Source organism: Perca fluviatilis, chromosome 2 (genome assembly GCF_010015445.1).
Source record: "Perca fluviatilis chromosome 2, GENO_Pfluv_1.0, whole genome shotgun sequence".
NCBI classification, from domain to species: Eukaryota; Metazoa; Chordata; class Actinopteri; order Perciformes; family Percidae; genus Perca; species Perca fluviatilis.
Genome location: NC_053113.1, coordinates 978206 through 997068, shown reverse-complemented (window position 1 = coordinate 997068; position 18863 = coordinate 978206). Strand labels below are relative to the sequence as shown.

At 39.0% G+C, this 18863-nt stretch overlaps 2 protein-coding genes and 1 long non-coding RNA gene across 11 annotated transcripts in view; 2 read left to right on the top strand and 1 right to left on the bottom strand.

The window, feature by feature from the left end:
* Positions 1-18863, top strand: part of LOC120570713 (NACHT, LRR and PYD domains-containing protein 12-like) — a 565262-nt gene that overhangs the window by 416863 nt on the left and 129536 nt on the right. The window lies entirely within an intron of this gene.
* LOC120571774 lies at positions 6034-7218 on the top strand. Of its 2 annotated transcripts, XR_005641299.1 has the most exons (4): positions 6034-6253; positions 6366-6435; positions 6775-6908; positions 7145-7218. It is a non-coding gene; the product is annotated as an uncharacterized LOC120571774 (long non-coding RNA). The 2 variants fall into 2 exon arrangements; XR_005641298.1 differs by having other exon boundaries at positions 6034-6435.
* On the bottom strand, positions 6998-11461 carry LOC120570981. Of its 8 annotated transcripts, XM_039819667.1 has the most exons (11): positions 11132-11461; positions 10193-10368; positions 9798-10032; positions 9424-9697; positions 9166-9343; positions 8997-9073; positions 8704-8884; positions 8343-8591; positions 7996-8167; positions 7732-7880; positions 7116-7457 (listed from the first exon to the last, which is right to left on the bottom strand). In XM_039819667.1, exons 2-11 carry the CDS (start codon positions 10284-10286, stop codon positions 7201-7203), a joined length of 1866 nt encoding a protein of 621 aa, XP_039675601.1. In that variant the 5' UTR covers positions 10287-10368; positions 11132-11461; the 3' UTR covers positions 7116-7200. The 8 variants fall into 8 exon arrangements, with proteins under 8 accessions (XP_039675615.1, XP_039675601.1, XP_039675607.1 ...); XM_039819673.1 differs by lacking the exon at positions 11132-11461 and having other exon boundaries at positions 9166-9347; positions 9473-9697; positions 10193-10940; XM_039819681.1 differs by lacking the exons at positions 7732-7880; positions 11132-11461 and having other exon boundaries at positions 6998-7362; positions 10193-10940.

Genomic DNA, 18863 nt, shown 5'->3' with positions numbered 1-18863 from the left:
GTAGGTGGTAGCTCAAGCTTGACTTGCTTGCTTCGGTGATATTTTAATTTGGCTTTACACAATGTGCATGTTGCTTTCAAAGCCGAATGAAGTGTAAAATACATTTATAAATGGCGACATGCGAAAAAAAAAAACGTAACGTGTTATGCTCGGCCCTTAATCGCATTGCGTTAATGCTGACAGCCCTAATAATAACATAACAATAATAACTTAATTCACCAGTAATTTGCTGTTAAACGACAAAAACAGATGAGAAAAGGGTATATTACAATAACTTTGAATGCACCACAAAGTTTACCCATTTCATGTTAACGCAACGTTTACGATATATTGTGCAGCTCTAGCTACAAGTGTTATTTTATACAAATAATTTGTAGCCTAATCCTTGAATGGTATGATTATGATGGTTTCAGTTCAGAGCAGTGGTCAGTAAATGTATATTTTTAAGCTGCTTACACATTCAGTCGGTCTGTGATCGTCTGCCACGCTTTCTCTCGCTGTTTCATTACAGCGGCCGTGTTTCTTCTTTACAAATAATGTGTTTCACGTTATCATACTTACACAAGAAGCTGCTGCTCACTCTGGATAAAGTATGAACAATGCATAGTCTCCATTTTAGCATCAGTAAATCTGTGATCGAACCTTGCGGTCTGGTAAGGAAAGCCGTGAACGCGCATCTATCCGAAATACATCAGCCTGACTCGACCTAGTCTCTCCTCCTCAGCCTGACTCGACCTAGTCTCTCCTCCTCAGCCTGACTCGACCTAGTCTCTCCTCCTCAGCCTGACTTGACCTAGTCTCTCCTCTTCAGTCTGACTCGACCTAGTCTCTCCTCCTCAGCCTGACTCGACCTAGTCTCTCCTCAGCCTGACTTTGCCGTCGTGAAACACAGAATGCCAGGATGCTCTGATCAGACTAGGTCAAGCCTCGCTTTATCACTTATCCTGGATTCATAAATTCTACTGTTATACCACTTTAACAGCACATTGATTTCATGTAATTCTGAGCCATTTGGTTACTTGTCAACAATCCATTTTGGTAAGCCTGGTGGGTTACCTAACACTATTTAACATTTTTAAAATGAAAATCTGTTGCTATGTTTACACCTCACGTCCATACTACTGAGGTTATAAGCAGAGTTTCCCATACATTGGTTCTACTTGGACTAAATTGAGACCCCCCCAGGTAGATAAATTCCAAATTAAATTTTCTTTCCAACCAACGGTGAATTTTTTACAGCTCACACGGACCAGCTGCCTCCAGCCCCTCCCCCTCGCAAAGTTGTGTGCCGCATGCGTGACAGCGTCAACGTGTCACTTGCTCAGAGAGGCTATCATTACGTTAGTAGTAGCATGCTGCTGGTGGTCTTGCAATGGGATTAACTGTACTAATGAAACCGTAGAAACAACAGGGCCATGCTGCTGTGAAAGCTCCCTGAACATCATTTATCAGAGTCTGGTTGTTACCCCTCTCCACGGCAGGCTCCTCCGCTTCATGTCTTTATAACTGAGCTAGCTAACCGATAATCAGAGCTAATTGTTGCTAACCAAGCCTTCAGTTCTCCGTGCCTGTATCCATTAACTGTATTTATGGACCCAAAACCCTTAATTTTATTAAATTGGTTGTAAAAGTTTTAAACTACAACTCAGAGTTGTTTGAATGACAGAAATCTGCTCAGATGAGATCTTAATGATTGCAACAGGACATGTATAGTACAGAACAGTAGGCTATGTTTAGGAACCCCAAAACACAGATTAATACACTTCAAAAAATGAACAAAGATCTATCAAACAAAATGAACAATAATTTACTTTAGATATTCCTAGTCTTATGTGATTTAACAGGAGTTAATCGGAAACAGTGTTGAGATTAATATGTAATTTTCTGTATGGAGTATAGTATTATGGGTATTTTATCTGCTGAACCGTTAACATTTGGCAAAAAAAATGTGATGTAATTGTCAAAGCACATCATGGCTACACTTTTTTTGTCATTTATTTAAAATTTAACAAGCAATTTGTTGTTTTTTGCAAAATACTGAAAGCAGCAGAACTGAGTAGGCTACATTTAAATATCTATCACAATTTATATCATCGCGATATTCAACAACGTTACGACATATCACATATTTTCCTCATATGGTGCAGTCCTAATAACTATCCTTAAATTGTGTCAGATGCCGCATAGTATCGCAGTATTTTCATCTGTATCTGTATCATTTTTTAGTCTACTGTAATTTGTTTAATATGTGAATAGTTTCTTCTTTCTAAATGATCTGATAATGTTGTGTAGTCATTGCTTTCACCTACATTTGACTAGTTTATAATTGAACCCATTATTACTAAACCTAGCCATCACGCACCGCGCCATCACATCCTGCGCCACACACCACCACCAGTAAATTCTCAACCTGTGGGAAACACTGAGAAGAGCCTGATGGCTTCCATAGTAACATGTCTGCAACCAGAGGAACTGTACCTTTATTTTGACATCAAATTAATGTATGTATTTCAAAAGGTTTGAATGGGATTTAAAGGATGAAAAATACCCAGAATGTATGAAAGGTTTGTGTTATTTTAAAGTTACCATGGAATTTCTAACTGAAAGTAAAACTGAAGAGAGTGTGCAAATGTTTGTTTTGTTTTGCCAGTCATTTGAATGGGGAAACTAGCCTGACAAATGTAGAATATTCTGAACTTATAAAAGTTATGAAAAGTACATTTGCTTCCATAATAACATGTCTACAACCGGCATATATTTAACTTCATTTTGTCATACCTTATTGTATGAAGAGTGAAAATTGTGAGTGAGAGCAAGTCCAGGGTTTAAAGAAGGTTTTTCACTAACTCTCACTTTCTGTCTTTGTCTGTTGACATAGAAACGGAGAGGAGGAGAGGGACCCAAACGTCACCACTGTCAATACTGTGACAAATCCTTCACAACATCTGGATATTTAAAGATTCATCAGAGAGTTCACACTGGAGACAATCTACACAGCTGTGATCAATGTGGGGCAGCTTTCACACTAAAGAGTAACCTAAAAATACATCAACGCATTCACACTGAAGAAAAGCCTTACAGCTGTGATCTATGTGGTAAAACCTTTTCTCAGAGTAGTCACCTTAAATATCACGAGCGTGTTCACACTGGAGAGAAGCCGTACTGGTGTGATCAATGTGGTAAAACTTTTTCTCAGAGTAGTGGCCTTAAATATCACCAGCATGTTCACACTGGAGAGAAGCCTTACAGGTGTGATCAATGTGGTAAAACTTTTTCTCAGAGTAGTAACCTTAAAAAACACCAGCTCATTCACACTGCCTCGTTGTGAACATGTTTCCGAGCCAAACTGTTTCCTCCTGCCTCCTCCTCATGCCCTGATAGCTGTGTTGTTATTTTCTGATCTTCTCTCCACATTGAAGGCTGACCAGCAGTAACTTTATCTTCTGAACAGCATGTATGTTATCCTGGCTAGGACTACACATTACACTCCCTCCCTTTTGAAGGGATTTATTCCACTCAAAATTAGTTTGTTTTCCTGTAATAAAATATTCTGAGTTTAGGTTTCAGCTGCTAGTGCTTTTTAACTAATGCTGCTGTGAAGAAGTATTTGTTGTTCTTAATTAATCACCTTGTAAATACCATTTACAAAAATCCCCATCGCTGTTTACTAAGCTGTCAAATTGCTGAAATATTCAGTTTATTGTCACTTAAAAATGACTTTAACAGTTAATGTATTTAAACTGTGTCTGTACCGCCGCCATCTTGGGACAGACAACTAATCTTAAAGGAACACGCCGACTTATTGGGAATTTAGCTTATTCACCATAACCCCCAGAGTAAGACAAGTCGATACATACCCTTCTCATCTCCGTGCGTGCTGTAACGCTGTCTGACGGTTCCAGCATTCGCTTAGCCCAGCACAGATCCTGCAGGTAACTGGTTCCAACTAGCCTACTGTCCGGATCAGACAAAAGTGACAAAATTAACGCGTAACATGTAAACCTATTTACATGTTGTGATTTGTAATCACAGGCGTGTACAAAAACCAACGTAACATGAGACACAGCCCGTCTTCTAACAGTTAAACAAACGCGAACCATATCCCCAAATGCCAATGACCAAACAACCATACCCAACCGAAACATATACACACACACAGACAAAGAGAAGAGACACACAACAGACAGAAGACAGACAAGAGAAGAGAGAGAGAGACAAAGACAACAGAGAAAGAGAACAAAGAGAGAGAAAAGAAGAAGAAGAGAAGAAGAAAGACAAGAACAACAGAGAGAAAAGAGAGAGAGAGAGAGAGAGACAGACAGAGAGAGAGAGAGAGAGAGAAGAGACAAACAACAGAGACAACAGAGCAGAGAGAGGAGAGAGAGAAAGACAGAGGAGACAGAGAGGAGAAGAAAAGAGAGAGACAGGAAAGGAGGAAAGAGACAGAAAGAGGAGAGAGAGGAGGAGCAGGAGAGGAGAGAGAAGAAAGAGAGGAGAAGAAAGAGAGAGAGAGAGGAGAGCCGAGCAATGAGAGAGGATGGATGGAGAAGGAATAGTGGATGGAAAGGATGGACAGAGACAGGAAAGAATGGAAGGAGGAGGAAAGGGAAGAAGGAAAGGAAAGGAAAGGAAAGACAAAAAATGAAAGGAAAGAAGGAAGAGGATATATAGGAGGAAAGGAAATGAAAGGAGAGAATATAGTAGGAAAGAAAGAAAGAGAGAAGGGGAAATATAAAATGGAATGGAAAGAGATGGAAAGTGGAAGGAGAGGAAGGTGGAGGGAATGACGGAAGGAGAATAGTTAAAGAAAGAAGGAGGGAAAAAAAATGGTAAAGGAGAAGAGAAAAGGGGAGAGCAGCCCGGCCCCGGCGCCCCGAAAAAAAAAAGAGAAGAGAAGGCCCTGGAGATCTGATAAGAATCAGTGTGGAGGGGCCCAGCTTGGAGGATTTCGATGCTAGGGAGTGTGGCGAGCTGGTTTAGCCAAGGCCAAAGGGGAAGAAGGCCAAATGACAGGTGTTGGCCATCTGAGGGGCGTTTGACAGCAAGGGGGGGCCCGCTATAAGACTTTGAGTACAGTATAATTGTGCTTGTAAAAAAAATTACCAACTCCTTATTCTTGTTTAAAATAATTGACACAATATATATGAATGTATATGGATTGTGATAAAAAGGTGACCTTGAAATTGTGGCGTTAATTGCGACGCAAGGAAAAATTTGGGTCCACCTAAATTTTGTGCTGGTGCACCTAAATAAAAATAAGTTAGGCGCACCAGTGCAACCAAGGCAAAAAGTTAGTCTGGAGCCCTGTGTGTGTGTGTGTGTGTGTATGTGTATTTTTATATTTATATATATATATATATATATATATATATATATATATATATATGGGTGATTCTTTAACTATGGTACTTTTCATGTCCCTGGGTAAAATAATAAAAACTAAAAAACATTTCTTCTTTTTTGTTTTTGTCACACTTACCTCACCCTAAGGGTAACTTATAAAATTTTTTATCATGGCTCAATTATTCTTTTTATTATATAATATGAGGCCTTTTATGCATGGTTTTTACTGTTTTCCCTCTGTCCCTAATCCAGACTTTGCATCTTCAACCTCGCTTAATTTTAAATTAAATACTTAAATAATGTAGATTTCAAGTACAAATGATAAAATAGTGTCTATTTCAATTATACATAATATATATTGTGATATTTATTCATATTTTCTTATATTTTTCATAAGTAGAACCCTTGTCCCTTGGGGTCACTGTCATTTCCACCACACTGTACAAAATAGAATCCTGGGATCATTGTTTAAAGAGGTGATATTCTGCTCATTTTCAGGTTCATAATTGTATTTAGAGGTTGTACCAGAATAGGTTTACATGGTTTCATTTTCAAAAAACATATTTTTGTTGTACTGCACATTGCTGCAGCTCCTGTTTTACTCTATTTCAACAGAGACTGTTGAGCTCTCTGTTTTAGCTACAGAGTGAAGCATCTTACCGCTATCCCATCTTTGTTTGGAGTCACACATGTGCAGTACCTAGGTAAGGACAACTAGCCACTTAGATGCAGAGTAGGGCGGGCCCTGATAGCATGGTAGTGTGATCCAAAACAAACTGATCCGATCTAGCATCTATCTACCGGTAACCATGGCTTCAGCTCAGCCGTACATGTTCCAACCAGAGTCTGATCCCGAAACAGAACCCGAACCAGCTTCACAACCTAGACTGGAGCAAGATGTTTCAGAGTGGTAAGTTAATTAAGTATTTCAGTTTGAATTCTGCACCGTTTCTATCACAGTAACAACTTTATGTCCATTGACTGTCTGGAGGGTATCTAACGTTTTTTTTTTTTATATTTAGGTGTACTTGTGGAAATTGCTCGACAATGTCCACTGAAGTTTAAAACATCTGTTGCCAAGAAATACAAATGGTAATTATAATATATTAGAACGTATACAACAGTCATGCAAAGTGGATATGATGTTGACTAACCTTCCTCTGTTGCGAAATACTACAAAATGTGTTGTCAAGTTTACTTTTACCGTTGTGTAAAAATGTATCATTTCACATCACCTCCTGGATGTAATTATTTGTAATCAATTATATTATAGGGGCCAATCATTTCTACGATCTTTGACAACACCATTTGTTTTATACATACAAGGTTAACAAATAAATGTAGCTTCATCAATCAGTATCTGCATTTTGCGGTAATGTTGCCTCCTCAGGTAATATTTATTCTAAATGAGTTACTTATTTTTATTATTAGGTTGTTAGAATGCAACAGGTTCCTGTCCCACCTACCTGCATGGTTTATCATCCAGACTTGGAGCCAACCTGTTTGAACCACTACACCCTGCGGAACTTCTACACTATATACAGAGCAGACTATGGACCTTTGAGGTATCGAACAGAAAAAGAGCATGTTTTTAAAACATGTAATTAACTGTCCCAAAAAATGATTTTACCAATAAACCAAAGACCTAATGAAGAAATCACAATTACAATGTCTTTATTTTTATCAAATGTTGAAACGCTTATATAAATAGAACAATCTTAATATACATAATATGAAAAAAATACAGATATACACTATAAGTAAGAGTGATGTTCACTATTGTCCAATCCTGTCCATACAGGCACCTTGCCTATCTTGGCTTTGTGAACTGGTGCTGGGGCTACTTGGGAAGGACTGTTAGGGTGGTAATCCCGTCGTGCGTTGTACGCCGGATACGCCTGCAGTTTCTTGATCCGGGTCCCTAGTATGTACGGTTCCGACTGTCCCTTGAGCAAAGCGGGACAGATGGCGTGCAACCACTTCCTCCTTTGAGGGTCTCTCATGTTCCGATGCCAGGTCCTTGGGGATGGGGATCAGTTTCAGCACCTCAACAAATGGAGTTGGGTCCTCAAACACCTCCTCGAAAACCAGCCTCATAAGTTCTTCCACATATTCTGTGAATTAATGCATATAAATAATCACTTAAGTGCTTAAGAAGAGCGTTCTTCTCAGACGCCACCTTATTTCTACATATTTGTTTTTTAGCCTTAACAATTTATTTGTTACGTTTACAATACTTGTACACACACACACACACACACACCTATGTGTCACTATTTGTAATTACAAGAGATGTTTTTCTAAAGTTAACACTACTTGTAAATATTCAATGTGTCACTATTGATGTTACATTATTTGTTATATAGATAAAAGTAGTTTAAAACTTACTGTATGTAGGGTCTGTTTTTACTGGCCTCGCAGTCACCTCCCCCTTCCTGGACTTGGGAAACACAACCTTGAATACTGGTTGTCCTGCAGATGTTGTGGCTTGCTTGCGGTCTGCATTTTCATTGTAGTGCATGGCTGCGAGGTACAACCTACAAAAATACAATTGCAAACTGAAGTGACACAACAATTTTGATATTTTATATATATAAGCCATTAGGCAGTAGCTGTGGTGTATAATGTTACTGAATGTATTCATTGTATTACCTGCAAAGCATGCCCATGAAAGGGAAAACCACATTCTTGGGTGTGAAGCGAAGGATCAAACTGTGGAAAGCCTCCAGGGATGATGTTTGGTAGTGGTGGCTCAGCTTCTCCACATCTTTGACAACCCTCTTATTGACCAGGATTTTTTCCACTTTGTAGAGCGCCATTGACCCTTAAATAAAATTAAAAAACATTTTATTAAAATTGCAGCCCATTAACACAGTAAATACAGCAATAATATTTCATTATAAAGGGCATTTGAGGTGAAGTTGTTTTTTGTTATTAATATTATAAGCAAAAAAGGTTTTGCATTTTAAAATTCTTTTAGTCACATTTTGTTTACATACCTGGTTGAAACCATTTACTTGGATCCCTTGACACTCGATCAGGATGTTGGCACTTAGGGAAAAGAGGGTTTTCATGCAAGTGCACGTTCTGGATGTGGTTGACAATCGACATCCACTTGGCTACCTTCTCTGGCCCTGATGTTGACGATGTTGCACTCCAGTAGACATGGCTTTTGATGCTACGCAGCCACTTTTTCAACACCCCGCAGTCCTTGTTTTGCGCAACTTTTTCAAGTTTCTTTGACAAACCTTGCAGAAAGTACATATGCAATAAATTTATATTCAGGACATTCTTTGACGAATAACTAAACACAAAGTATGTCAATGAGCCACACTGACATAAACAAGGATGAAGACGTACCTTTCTCAAAGTGCCACACATCATAGAAGTGGGTGATGCTGCGCTCCCTCAGATACTTCTGGATCTGTGGATGACGGTCGGTGACAATGTAGTCCATCACCAAACCGTTTGAATCCAGTAGATCCAGGCAGCGTTTAAGGCCCTCCTTCTCCATGTGGTAACTACCACCTACTTCATTGCTCTGGTGGTGGGACAAAAATGCAGAGATAAATGTGAGACATTGAAAGCTATACAGAATCATCTTTCATCATGTCGCAAGGCAAAAAAAATAAAAAAATAAATATGGGACCCACCTGAACAAGCTGAAGGTCAATAATGCGGTTACTGTCTAGGTGCATCAGTGTGTAGCTCCCATACTTTGCTGAGTGCCCTGAAGATTATATAACAAAGACGATGTCAAGGCTTTGCAATTCAAATTGAATGTTTAAGTACCATGCTTTTAAGAACAGACTTTTGTCTTACCTGGGGAGTCAGCTCGCATATCTCCACTGACTCCAATCTTTCCTCCATGCTGTAACTTTTGAAAAAGATGTTGCTGATCCGTCTTCCATTTGTGGATTATGGCTGGCTCCAGAAAACTCCTAGCATGCCTCCTGAAGGTGTCATACTGGAAAATCTGAAGATTCATGGCCTTGCATATCTGTGAAAACATGTAAAATTGGTACATTTGTGAAAACAGTACAGTGATTGCCATTTCATATTAAATAGTTATAGCAATACCTTTTCCAGTTGGATGAAGGATGAACCGGTGAAATATGTTGCCGCTGACAGGTGTAGGTTGCCGACGGGGGTACTTCCTACAACAGGCTGACTCTGCCACTGTCTTGAATAGTTGCAGTGCGGGCAGAGCTGTGTGAATGACACATATGTTCCCATTTTTCGGCGCTGAACGTCACACTGCCTCTTGCATACAGGACAGCTTTGAAAAAGCTCCCTTAGGCAACTTTCAAAAACAATGTACTTATCATCCTTATAAGTAGACACTGGCTCAGACCTTAAAAAAAACAGAATACATTCTTGCTTTAGCTTTCCTACCAAGTTTAACATTTCTGCTGATAGGTCATAATGAAATGTAATACAAATATCGAACTTACGACATGGCAGATTCGTCCGTTAGAACAGAGTCACCAGGGATATATGTTGAGTCTTGTGGCTCAGCTTGCAACTCTGTTGAGGTGTCTCCCTCTTCCTCCTCCAACTCAAGACGAGGTCTCTTGCGAGGTCTGAAATCTTGGGGTCTTATTGGGGTTGAAGACATCGGGGTGAATTCTGGGGAGCTTGAAGTGGTCTCAGTGTAAACACTAACACAGGGCACTATTGCCTGGGTGCCTAAGAAAAAAAAAAGGAAAAAAACTTAAATAATTTTCTTTACAATAACGAAATTAAATTCTCATGTTTATTATATATTGGGTTTTCAGCAGAGTAAGGCATTTACAGGTACTGCATGTGAACTAAAAATGCTAAAACATGTGATGCTTTTGTTATTTACCTTTGCTTCTCATGGAAGCCCTCAGCGTACCCATGGATAGCTGTGTGCCGACTGTTCTCATTTTTGGAGCACTGGACTGTATGCCCACTGACATTTTGTGGTGGTTCGGTCTGGCATCCTATGTCATGGAATGTGGTGGAAAGGTGTAGGGTTTCGAGGTGCTGCTGTGATGTACTCTGTAATAAGACAGTAATCAGATGAAAAGAGTCAGTATCTGTAACGCTAACGTTCTTATCCCTTGTGAAATCAGGAGACAGCACAAGTAGCATATAAACAAATTAACACACCACATGACATCCTTTTGCTAGTCAAAGCCCCGGTTGTGTAAGTAGGGAGCAAATATACTGTTGGTTATGGACAACGGTCTCCACGTAACGAAAGCAACTTAAAAGCACGTGTCGTTTACCACTTTACAGAACGTTAGCCAACACTACCAAATCAGCTGAGCTTATACAGTGGTTTCGATGCCCTTACCAATCAACCTGTAAAGTAGCATTAACGTTCTAAACATACCTTCACATGCACACTTGTACACTGTTCTACATATTTTGACTGAAAAGCGATAGCCGATTTTAATGCAGTGTTACGTAATTGTGTTCAAAAGCTTTGAACAAAACGGTTTGAACACAAAACGTTAGCGCTAGCTAGCTAGAAAGTTAGCTTCTGCTAACTTTGTAATGAGGCTACATTTCACTGCCACCGTAACAGCAGCTGGTATAAGTTATTAATAAATGCACATCCACACAACAGCAATATTTCACATCTTTAAATACACAACCCATCGCCATATTTAAAAAAAATCTGTTAAAAATGAGCTAAACAATTTCACACCGGATATAACATTAGCTACAGCTTTAGCTGTAGTTTAGCTAACCTTCCCACTTCAAGCACCCACTTGAACACTTGGTAAAGGTTTATAAATTATAGCTAAGCGTGCACAGGTTGTGGTTCTGAATCTCCATGATGACCAGACAGAGTCGGAACTGCACTGTCTTTCAGAATTAAACGGTTTGAAAATCCTGAATTGAACTGTTGCAGGTTCAGGAAGCAGTCCTCCGTAAAATGAGCAGAACACAACATAAGGTTGGGGTTGTAGTCCTGGGGAATAGTGCCAAAAACAAATTTTAACCACTGGCTCTTAAATTCATCGTCTTTTGGAAGACGAAAAAGAGGAAATTTCCCCGTGCACTGACGAATACAGCGTCTCCTGGACATGACCGAGACTCTCAACTCTCCAGCCGCTCTGGGTCTAACAAACTTGAATTAGTGGTGGTGGTGGTGGGGGGGGAGGGGAGCTTAGCAGCTAGGCGAGCTTTATAACGTCTGTTACGAGCTGACGTCAGCTCGTCACGGAAGAAAAGGCTTCACTACAATAGAGCTGTTGGGAGCAGTTTTTGAACAGTGTTTTCTGCTGGAAATGGAAACTACCTTTGGGGTGGACTTTGGGCTTTTTCACTTTTTAAACCTATTACATGCCCAAAAAACATATACAACACAGTTAAGGAAAGGGAAAAAGCCAAAAAGCATAATATCACCTCTTTAAGGTTTGTGTACTTAGTAACCATAGCAACAGAAACTCCACAGTGGAACACATGGCTGGATGAAATGGTGTTGTGTACAGGGGGTAATGAAAAGAAGAAAAATCAAGGTAAATATGAGTAAAACTGAGAGTATGTTTATTGGTCGTCATTTCCAAACAGCTCCTATTTCACATGGACGTAAAAATAACTGGATAAATTTAATTTAATAATGTGTAATTTGTGTATATTTAATGCTAACTCTAAAACTAATACTAACAGGCTAACATAGCATGAGATTTTAGAGGGAAAGTGGGGAAATGTCATTTCCACATAGGCGTAGATTTCGGTTTCGTTGAGTCAACCCACAGCCGCTCCGCTGCCCTGCTGAAAATGTGAAGCAGAAACGCTTAATGTCAGATAATGTCCATAATAATAGGACTTTCGGTTAGATTTTTTGACAGTTTTCAGTGGTTATAATGAGCAATATGAGAGAGAAATGTAGTGATCATTGATTGTTGTTGAGGTAGTCCTACATTCTACCACGTTAAGCTTTTTTCTTATAGGCTCTAATGAAGCAGAAACACTTATCAGATAACGTCCATAATAATAGGACTTTTCCAATTTAACGGGAGAGAGAGGAACAAGAGTGGTTAGGATCATCTTCAGCCAGAGGACATTATTTCTTCAGCTTCTTCTTGCGTTGTCACGCCAATGGGAGGTGGGCTAATAACATTGCAGCAGGTGAATTGGTCGTGCTATTAACGTCATCGCTACACTATTTCTTAGTAAAACCAAAATTAATTAAACTGCCTTGTTTTCTTTTTACCATGGCTATATGACGCTTACTGCAGAATGGATTTCAAGGACTTTGCGCGCCGATTAATGGCCTCCAATGTTTATATTTTTTCTGCGAATCTTTAAATTAACATGTCCTAAACATTAGTTGAATTTGCACCGCAGCGCCGCCACGCCTTGATGCTTGCGTAGTTCGCACCCTGCATTAAACCACGTTAAGCGTTTTAGAATACCTGTCTAATGGTTTTTGAATACATAAGGCTTCTTCTTCTTAAAACGTGTCGGACGTCATCCCATTTTTGAATACATTTTTATTAATTTACAAGTTATATGATACATTAGACAGCGTCTTTCAAAACATGACCTGCGCAAAAAAAAAAAAAAAAGAATATCATTGTACCCAGCACTTCTGTAAATGCACTTCCAAATGCGTCTCTGTCCCCAGCACATTTCAAACCAAACTGACGCCGATGCATTTCCACCAGTCATTTCCACCACGGTGTTCATTGTGGTGGAAATGACATTGTTTGTGCTAAACAGCAAATTATTTGGGCTATAATACTAAAACTTTAATGTAAAAAAAACATTTAAATTCAAAAACAGTTAAATAAAACATAACTGAACCTCTGGCCCATATGCAAGTTTGACATATACAGTATTTAGCAAATACAATGTCTATTTAGTCAGATTCAACTTGTTATTCCACATGATTACGTTTGACAATACATGGATTTACGACATAACACACTTGACAGTAACGTATAAAGAGGTGATAGAGTGATTATATAGAGTAGGCCTATTTCACACTGTTCCTTAAAGGGATACGCCACCATTTGTTGAAATAGGGCTTATCACGATCTCCCCTAGCTGTAGATAGGTGGGGTCTCCCTTAGCTGTAGATAGGTGGGGTCTCCCTTAGCTGTAGATAGGTGTGGTCTCCTCTAGCTGTACATAGGTGTGGTCTCCTCTAGCTGTAGATAGGTGGGGTCTCCTCTAGCTGTAGATAGGTGGGGTCTCCCCTAGCTGTAGATAGGTGGGCCAACACATTTTTTGTGTATGCATTGTTTTAGTCCGGTGCAACACCAGCAGCACCGCCGCTAGTTAGCTTAGCGTAGTGAATGGAATCCTATGTTGCCGGTTAGCATGTTGTGAGTAAAAGTGAGCCAACAATAGACAAAAAAACAACCTAATTAATTACTTGCACTGAGACAAAAAATGCGTTGGCCCACCTATCTACAGCCAGGGTAGACTGTGATAAGCCCTATTTCAACAAACGTGGCGTATTCCTTTAAGGTCTCCTAATAGGGTATGTAACATTGCTTGGACTGAAAATGTCCCAGGTGCTATTCTTTGGGCCTTTATGCATCCCTGTGGAATGTCTCTATTCGAAAAGACAGCTATATGGTATTCTCCTGAATATTTAGATAAGTTGCTCGCTGATTGGTTGAGGAACCACATACACATACATTGGAGACGAGACAGCATGTCTCATATTTCAGACACTGCAACTTTATACATTGTCTGCTATTTCGATATTAAATTCACTTCAGAGTTTTTTTATCCGAGAAATCAACTATATAAGCACAAACATGGGCCGTTTTACGAAAGTGTGTGGATAATTGCAAATTTGGTAAGACGTGTCTGACTTCAGCAGCTCCACACAGTCTTCATACCCAGGGGAAGTCACCGTTTGTGGGTTACTGGACTAACGGGGCTCAGGGCTCCGCAGAGCTCTGCGGAGCTGGCCGGCTGCCGGAATAACTATTGTATATTTACAGTTTGAATTTGGTCACGGCATGTATATCACAGATACCCTAAGGACTTACAAAGCTAACGCTTGTGTCCCATTTCAATTGAATGCTTTTTTTGTGAATTTCAGGGGTTTTGTTAGCTGCAAGTGTCCCTTCAATCCTATGGGTAAAGATCGTGACTAGCTGCAGACCCTGGAGCTCCGTCAGGGCCTCGGCATTTGGTAGTCCCCAGAAACGGTGACTTTGCGCGGATATGGAGCTGTGAAGGAGGACACGCAGGCGGTGGGGCAGCACTGGCCGCTGTCACGTTAGCCAGCTGAGCTCCTGCTGAGCTCCTGCTGAACTCCAACCCAGTCGGATAACATTTGCAATTAGCCATCAATTTTCGTAAAACGGCAAATATTGGACCTCTACATAGTTGATTTCTAGCATAAAAAAGTCTCAGAAGTGAATTTAGTAATTAAATAGCAGTTGATGTCAACTATGAGCTTTGTTGAGATTCGCCCGTTTTCAGCAGCAGTTTTAAATTGTGAGATTTGCAGAGGAACGAGGTGTCAATGGGATTTTGCAGTTCTATGTATGTCCTATTTTACCCACCAAACTGTCGTTTTTTAACTATGACAAGTTCAAATCGGGTTTGCTATCACCCCTTTAAGTACAGTGTGTTTGCTCTGGTTCAGCGTAGGCATATAGCATATAAGTTTGCAATTTCAAAATATATTGCCTATTTTATCTGTTATTCAACATTATATTCAACTGGTTATATTAAAGTTATATTAAGGTAATGATGACAAAGTGTTTGCTCTAGTTTGCGCTAGTTCGTACTTAGTTTGCTGAGTTCAGCATGTAGAAAACAGTGAAGAAATGATTTGCTGATTTTTAACACAAATTCATGTTTTAATTTTTTGGATTGCTTTTAATTTAAAAATATTGGTGATATGTTTTGTTCACTAATGCTGTTACTTATTGATTTGCTTTGGTTCCCCACATAGAGTAGAAGAAAAATAGTTTTTAATTGGAAGTTGCCTATCTATGTAATTTCCGCCACACACTGTCTCTTCCGCCACACTATGTCATTTCCACCACAGCACATATTTTAAAGTAAAACATATAAAAAACATAAAATCAAACCAACTATATTCAGTGGTGTTGACAATTGTCCAGTTAGGGGTAGCATATGTGTATACACTTTGAGAAATACATGATTTTGAGCTATGATAAGTATATGAAATGTTCCAGTTACGTAGTATTAGGTGTTTTTTAGTGTAAACATTGTAAAATCCTTACAGTTAAATTTCGAAAAAATAAATAAATTACAAATTTGAATAGAGATGTGTGTGCTATTTAATCAAATATATTTATAACAGAAGATATTTAATTATTTTCTCTTAAAAACACATGTTTTGTTATGTGATGGAAATGACCGTTTTCTTGGACTGTCAGATAAAAATGGTAATAAATATATATTATTCAATACAAATCATCACAGCCAACTTCAGGGAAGGTTTCTAGACATATTGAGAAACCACCTGAGACTAAAAAACTGTTTGTAGAAATGTTTTTATTTTCTGAAACCGTCTAGCTCAAAGAGTACCATAGTTGAAGAATTACCCATATATATATATATATATATATATATATATATAATATATCCAGAGGCTTCATCAGTGGATTAGACACATGAGAACAGCTGGTTGTATTTTGGGGGAAGTTTGCGAGCTTTTGGCTAATTCTGGGATTTTTAACCCATGTATAATCATTTGTTTTATTAATTTGATCTGTCTTCTTCTTAAATAAGCTGAATTGAATTGAACTTCGACATTTAGTTTCTTCTTATTTTACAGGTTTATTATTTTTTTATGACACTCTTATGACATCATACTTCAGTTTATGACAAACATGAAGGAAGGGTAAAAACTCATCTGAAAAGTAACTAGAAAATGCATTTCCTGCAGAAAGTGCTTGTGAATGCTGAAAAGCTAAATAGCTAAATTTTAACTAGATTGCTGGCTTTAATGCGAAAGAAGAAGGTGAGGCTGTAAGAATAGTTGGAAAAGTTGGAATAGTATTAATTTTTTTACATTTCTTTAACATGTTAAATAACACCAAATATGTATGATACTAAAGTGGAATATTTAAAGGTTTTCTAAAAAGCTGTCACTACACTGAATTGCAGGCTTCACATGTGAAGAAGAAGGTTAAGTTGTGCAAATAATTAGCAAAAGCAGAAACTGTTCTAATTAATATGAATGTCTTTAAAATATTTTAGAGGAAGGTGAACAATGGGAGCAGCTGACAGTGTTGGCTCTATCATTAAATGTCTTTAGTTGTGTTAAAGAGGAGTTGGAGCAGAGTGTCTGTTAAAACCTAGGCCACTGTTTGGAGGGAACTGGAATCTTACTGGAAGCTGACTCGCTATAAAAAACATGCATTTTAACGCTATAAATTGAGAAAAACGCCTGCTGAGAAACGAGTTTCAGGCATTCACATTTGTTGGAGGAACTAACCTGCACACGCATTACATATGGATCTGAAAGTTCTCATCCCTTAAACCAGATATTTAAGTCTGTAAACTGTGTGAAAGGTTGAAACTGCAGGCTGGTAAATGCTCTGTTGGTGGTGAAATAAAATTTCCGTCAGATGGGGCTGGGTTTACCCAGTCTAGTTCTCACCTGAAGGGAACCGAACTCTAGTTCACTTGGAAGAGAACCGAGACCCCCGTTATCAAGTGGACCAGAGTTCAGATGAGCTTTCACACTGCCCCAAATCAACCGCACTATCGGACCAAACGCTCCAGGGTTCATTTATAACGGACCAAACTGCTCAGGTGTGAAGGAGACCTTAGGTGGGGTGGCGTAGCGTTTCTGTTGCGTGTCAGTTGTGTGGCGGCTGCGTGGCGTTTTCTTTGCACACCAGAAACGTGTCTGATGTGGCGCTGCTGCTGCTGCTAGCCTTGTCTGTACACATGTATGTTTCCCATTGATAAAATGAAATAAGGAGTAGTATACTTCATGTTAAACATAAATATATACTGATTTGATTACAACAAAGACAACGTCAGCAGCAATAAAATAGGCTACAGAATATTTCATTCTGTATTGACGTGCAAAATTTGAAAATCAATAAATATTTTTTTTAAATTACTTTTATATCTGCATTTATAGCCTCTATCCGACCAAGTAGTTACAGGAACATAGTTATAGGAGCAGTCCACTTCTAAAGAGATGTACTAACTACTTTCCCCCAAAACCAGTTTTGCCATTTGCATTCCCACTGGCCAAGTGGCCATAGGGACTGGTAGGAGGGGTAAGGGAGTGACGCAAGCATGGAGACGGTCTTTATAGCGTTGTCACTTGACTTTAGCGCCACATACAAACACCCATTTGCACTAGCTCACTGGAGTTTTTCCCGAAGATTTTAATGTTTTCTTGTGGATCCTTCCAGGTCCCTCTGCACCTCTTCGGTGGCGTATATGGCCAGCAGCGCCTGCACCTCCACATCAGTCCTCTTTTACTTACTTTATTAAAATGTGTGCGCAGGGTAGGATTTATGAAAAAAACGGATGGGGGGTGTTAAGTTAACTGACTTGAACTTGACGTGAAAGTATAACCGGAGTGTCTGTTTTATATCGTTATTTATTCCATACATGTGCACGGCTCTGTTCATCTGTCTCCATCATTACACACAAGTGAACTGGCATACATGGCATACATGCAGTATGAGAAACTGTAATACCTCAAATATAACAACCAACACTATTACCGTAATGTATTGATAAGAGCGTTATCCAAAAATGATATTTAACACACAGATACATATTTTGGGAGGAAGACAGTGTTACAATTTATGACACGAATAAATGGGTAAAAGCGACTTTCTTCAGAGTTCTCCTCATAGCATTTAATGTTAAATGTAACATATTCACAACACCCTGTGTATCATCTGTTCATTCTGTTGTTAGAGAGAGAGAGAGAGAGAGAGACAGAAAGAGAGCGAGAAATTTTCATTTAATAATAATCTTCTGACGTTTTAATCTTCGCTGTTTGTATTTTCTGTGACAGAATGTGGTTTTAAATCTGTTGAGGTGTGTTCAGACTGAAAAGCAAAGACACTGATGATGTCATACAAAGTCAGAAAATAGAAAGCAAACTGTTTCCAGAGGACACTAAAGAATGATGGAGCAGCAGGAAACAGACCAGGTCAGATAGTAAACAGCTGATTTATTCATCTGACTTGTAGAATAACCTCAATGATTGAATTGTTTTAAATGTCTGGGAATGTGGAACAACTAAATGCAAAATGAATGAAATAAAACAGGGCCACATGCTGATTATTTGTGACTTGATTTGATGGATTTATTCTTCCTGTTGTGTCTGTGTTTAAACTCCTAATTAAAAGGTAAAGTTTCCATCCACTAAAAGTTCTGTTGTTGCCACTGACAGACTCAGATTATTATTCTGAGTGTCTGACAACATTATGCAAAGGATCCCTACAGAGATAGACCTTTTAGTTAAAGAGTAAGATCCTTTTAGTTTAACATGAAACAGCCCCGAAATCACCATCACCAAACTCCACCAGACTCCATGTAAATAATCAGGACTTTTA

Coding starts and splice junctions, on each gene's coding strand:
- LOC120570981 (XM_039819667.1), bottom strand. CDS start 10,286: ATGTCAGTGGGCATACAGTCCAGTGCTCCAAAAATGAGAACAGTCGGC. Junction 10,033..10,192: donor GGCTTCCATGAGAAGCAAAG/GTAAATAACAAA, acceptor TTTTTTTCTTAG/GCACCCAGGCAATAGTGCCC. Junction 8,885..8,996: donor TTGACCTTCAGCTTGTTCAG/GTGGGTCCCATA, acceptor TCCCACCACCAG/AGCAATGAAGTAGGTGGTAG.